This window comes from Sciurus vulgaris (genome assembly GCF_902686455.1).
Source record: "Sciurus vulgaris genome assembly, chromosome: 10".
NCBI lineage: Eukaryota > Metazoa > Chordata > Mammalia > Rodentia > Sciuridae > Sciurus > Sciurus vulgaris.
The window spans coordinates 114,813,304-114,817,656 of NC_136470.1; the positions used below are offsets into that span (position 1 = coordinate 114,813,304).

Consider the following 4,353-nt stretch of genomic DNA (forward strand, 5'->3'; position numbering starts at 1 on the left):
ATTGTGTAACCATCTTTGTCTAATGTATATTCCAGGGCTGGAGGTGTATCTCAGTGGTACAGCATGTGTTTAGAAGCAGAAAGCCTTGGTTAAATCTCTAGCACCAAATAATAGACTCTTTCTCTCTGGAGATAACTGACATTCTCACTTGCATATATATATATTCCTTGCTTTACCCCAAAAGCATTTCACTCAACATTGCCTTCATTCTCCCTTTTTTTTTTTTTTTTTTTTTAAGAAACTGGTATTTATTTTCCGTAACCTTATTTCCATTTTGCTTAATAAGTTTCTGCAGAACAGCCTAAGACCACTCTGTGGTTGTTCCTACCCACTCAGTAGCCTGAGCAGTGGGAGCTGCAGACCAGTCTTCAGTAGGGAACTGCTGGATAGGCACAGAGGGCACCTGCACACCTTCAGACCAGTCTGCAACCTCAGGTTGAGTAGCAGTGAACTCAGGAGCTGGAGCAGTCCATTCACCCTGAAATTCCTCCTTGGTCACAGCTTTTTCAGCGGCAGCCTGCTCTTCCTTTTCAATCTCTTCAGGATCTCTGTAAAAGTAGAGATCAGGCATGACCTCCCATGGGTGTTCACGGGAAATGGTGCCACGCATGCACAGAACTTCTCGGGCCAGCATCCACCACATCAGACCCACAGAATGAGCTCCCTTATTGTTGCATGGAATGGCAATGTCCACATAGCGCAGAGGAGAGTCTGTGTTACACAGAGCAATGGTAGGCAGATTGACATAAGATGCTTCTGTAAGAGGCTGTTGGTCAGCCCTGGGATCAGTAACCACCAGAAGACGTGGCTCCCGGAAGGCTGCCTGGATCTGGTTAGTGAAGGTTCCAGGAGTGAAGCAGCCAGCAATAGGAGTGGCTCCAGTGGCAGCAGCAAACTTCAGCACAGCCCGCTGGCCAGTATTCCTAGAGGATATGACACTGACATCGGCAGGGTTTTCGATGGCAACAATGGCACGAGCTGCCAGCAGAAGCTTCTCCCAGGTTCTCTTCAGATTTATGATGTATATGCCATCACTTTTCCTTTTGTAGATATACTGTTCCATCTGGAAATCAAGGTTGGTGCCACCTAAGTGGGTTCCTGCTGCAAGGAATTTGAAGACATCCTCTTCCTTCATTTGCAGGACATCAAGGGCTCCGGACATTGTGACAGTTTCCCTTTAAGTTACAATGGGAATCAAGAACAACGCCGTATGGACCCCTCCCTGGGTAGCGCGGAAAGGCTTCATTCTCCCTTGAATGTTATTTTTTGATTTGCCCCAAAGGATGTCTCGCCTACTATAGCCCAAATTCTCCTTTGAATGTGTATCTGTTTTCCTAAACAAATCTCTCTCTGAAAATGCCACCTGTGTATCTTAGGCCCTCACCCACTATTTCCTGCCTGTCCACCTCCCTCCCCTTCAGTTCCTCTTTTCAATTTCACTGTCACTTCCTCCAGGAGGCAAGCTGTTATGGGGCGCAACTTAAGAACAGGCTGGATCACCATTGAAAAGTCCAAATTTGAGAGTCTTTATTAAGCTGGCCGGCTGACTGTTTCACACAATGCCCCAAAAAATGGCCATTGGAAGAACAGCCCCGACCATAGAGTTGCAGGGAATTTTATACCATAAATCAGTACATCAGTCATAAGTGTCTATTGCTGTGATTTAAAATCACGAACTACAATCATGGGATCTGAAATCATTAGCAGGGGGGAAAGTGGGTCAAAAGGACCTTACTTAGGTACAAACTAAAGAATGGTTACTAACCTCTAAACAATCACTATTGACATCACTGTTAACATGGTACATTGTTTAGGAAACCAGGAATCAAAAAGAGAACAATTTTTCATTATACAAGAATTGCCATTTCGTCATTTTGTATTGCCAAACAAGTCATGCTAAGCAACTGTTGATGGGTACAGAAGCGGGGAGTTCCCATGGGAGAAGCATTTCTTATATAACAACGAGTCTCAGGGTAGAATGGAGTTATTGTTTAGTCATTGCCCATATAGCCTGGCCTGTAACATTTCCATGGAGTCAAATGTGTCAACCCTTCACAAAGCATGATCGTTTCTACTGGGTTACTTCATAGAAATAAAGATTTTTTTTTTTTTTTTTTAGTAATTATATATTTTCCTTCTGCCTTCCTGAGGCACCCAGCAGAGCACATGACAGGACTGAATGATGAGTAGTGCTGTAGTGAGGGGGCAGACTGCTTTTAGGGAAGATATGTGGGGCATAGGGGTTTTAAGTGGCCTGGCCCCATTTGAGTGGAGTTTTTATATTGACAAACATTTGCTAATGTATAGCATATATTGGGCTGTGTAAGCCCGAGATGGCTTGCCTTAGTCCACTTAATAGACTTATTTTATTATTATTTTTTTAAAGCATTTTGAGCCAACAGATGAAATACTTCATTTTTCTTTCTTTTTAAAATGAAGATCCAGGGGTGATTCAACACTGAGCTCCATCCCAGCCTTTATCTTTTTTTAATATTTTTTGTTTTTTTAAATATTTTTTTGTTGTAGATGGGGCTGGGGAGATAGCTTAGTTGGTAGAGTGCTTGCCTCACAAGCACAAGGCCCTGGGTTCAATCCCCAGCACTGGAAAAAAAAAAAAAAAAATTGTTGTAGATGGACACAATATTTTATTTTTATGTGATGCTGAGGATTGAACCCAGTGCCTCACACATGCTAGCAAGTGCTCTACCATTGAGCTACAGCCCCAGCCTCATTCCAGTCCTTTCTGAGACAGGGTTTTGCTTTGGTAATTTATTGCCCACGCTGGCTTCCAGCCTGCCATCTTCCTGCCTCAGCCTCCTATATAGCTGAGATTACAGGAATGTGCCATGGCACCCAGCCCAACTTCTACATTCTTAACCAATAGGAAAACAAACTAGACCCTTCACAGATGCAGTCAAGACTACCTGGGATTTGGTATGGTGGAGCTCACTTGTAATCCCAGGGACCCAGGAGGCTGAGGCAGAAGGATTGCTAAGTTTGAGGACAGACTCAACAATTTAGTGAGGCCCTAAGCAACTTAGTAAGATGCTGTCTCAAAATAGAAAATAAAAAGGACTGGGGATGTAGCTCAGTGGTAATATACTTCTGGGTCCAATCCCTCGTACCAGAATAAATAAATAAATACTCCCTGGATTTCTGACAGGAACATGGGATGGGGCTGAGCGGGGAGCAACCTGTTCTTGTTCTGACTCAGTCAACTCTAAGGGGGATTCAAAAGCATAGGGGAAAGAACTTGTAGCCAGGGGACTTGTACAGGAGTTTTGATGAGGGAGCTAGAGCAGTGCTGAGGGAGCCTTCAGCCTTTTGTAACCTAAAGGAATACAGGGCTGAGGGCCACAGCAAAGATCCCTGCTTAGGTATTTTTCGTTCTTGTACCAGGACTGAATCCAGGGATGCTTAACCATTGAGCCATATCCCCAGTTCTTTTTATTTTGAGACAGGGACTTGATAAATTGCTCAGGGCCTCACTAAATTGCTGAGGTTGGCTTTGAACTCCCTATTCGCCTGCTTCAGCCTGAGTTCCCAGAATAATATGTATGCCACTGTGCCCAGCAAGATCCCTGCTTAGGGAAAGGGGAAAAAGTTCTTGAGTTGGTTCAGACACAGGAAGGGCTACAGGCCACCAATTTGGGCACACATGTTGGGATCCCTGAGCATTTGGCCCATACTCTAGGCTGAGTAATACTGCTCCATATCTTGTGTCTGCTCAAGCAGATACTGCACTCAGGCATTACAGAGGCCCCTGCACTAATAGCTCCATGTCTGTCTTCAAAGATTATTGGTAGGGCTGGGGTTGTGGCTCAGTGATAGTATGCTCACCTAGCATGTGTGAGCCCTGGGTTTGATCTTCAGCACCAGATAAAAAAATAAAAATAAAATAAAGGTAGTGTCCACTACAACTTAAAAAAAAATAAAATATATATATATATGTATTTTACATATACATATATACATACATACATATATATATGTATGTATATATATATAAAGATTAAGATTATTGGTAGCAGAGTTAACAAATGGAGGGGTGGGACCTAAGCAAGCCTGAGTAACATCAGTACCTGGTCTAAGATATGATCCTATCCCAGGTCCAAAGGTGCAATTGCACCTAAGTGCAGGGTACTAGTCAGGCCAGTTACACTATACAGTATTACTCTGAATATATGAATGGCAGCAACTGGTAAGGGCATCATCACAGCAAATAAAAAGCACTAAGTAGCACTTTGGAAGAATCTAGCAAAGTAATGGGAAACTTAATAATATTGTACAAGCTTTGCTGGGTGTGGTGGTGCATGCCTGTAATCCCAGCAGATTGGGATTGAGATAGGAGGA

The 4,353-nt window shown here is 43.4% G+C and overlaps 1 protein-coding gene across 1 annotated transcript; it reads right to left on the reverse strand.

The window, feature by feature from the left end:
- Positions 1–242: 242 nt before the first annotated feature.
- LOC306670723 (small ribosomal subunit protein uS2-like) lies at positions 243–1,222 on the reverse strand. The gene has a single exon (XM_079155657.1). It carries the CDS (start codon positions 1,160–1,162, stop codon positions 302–304), a length of 861 nt encoding a protein of 286 aa, XP_079011783.1. The 5' UTR covers positions 1,163–1,222; the 3' UTR covers positions 243–301.
- Positions 1,223–4,353: the final 3,131 nt, after the last annotated feature.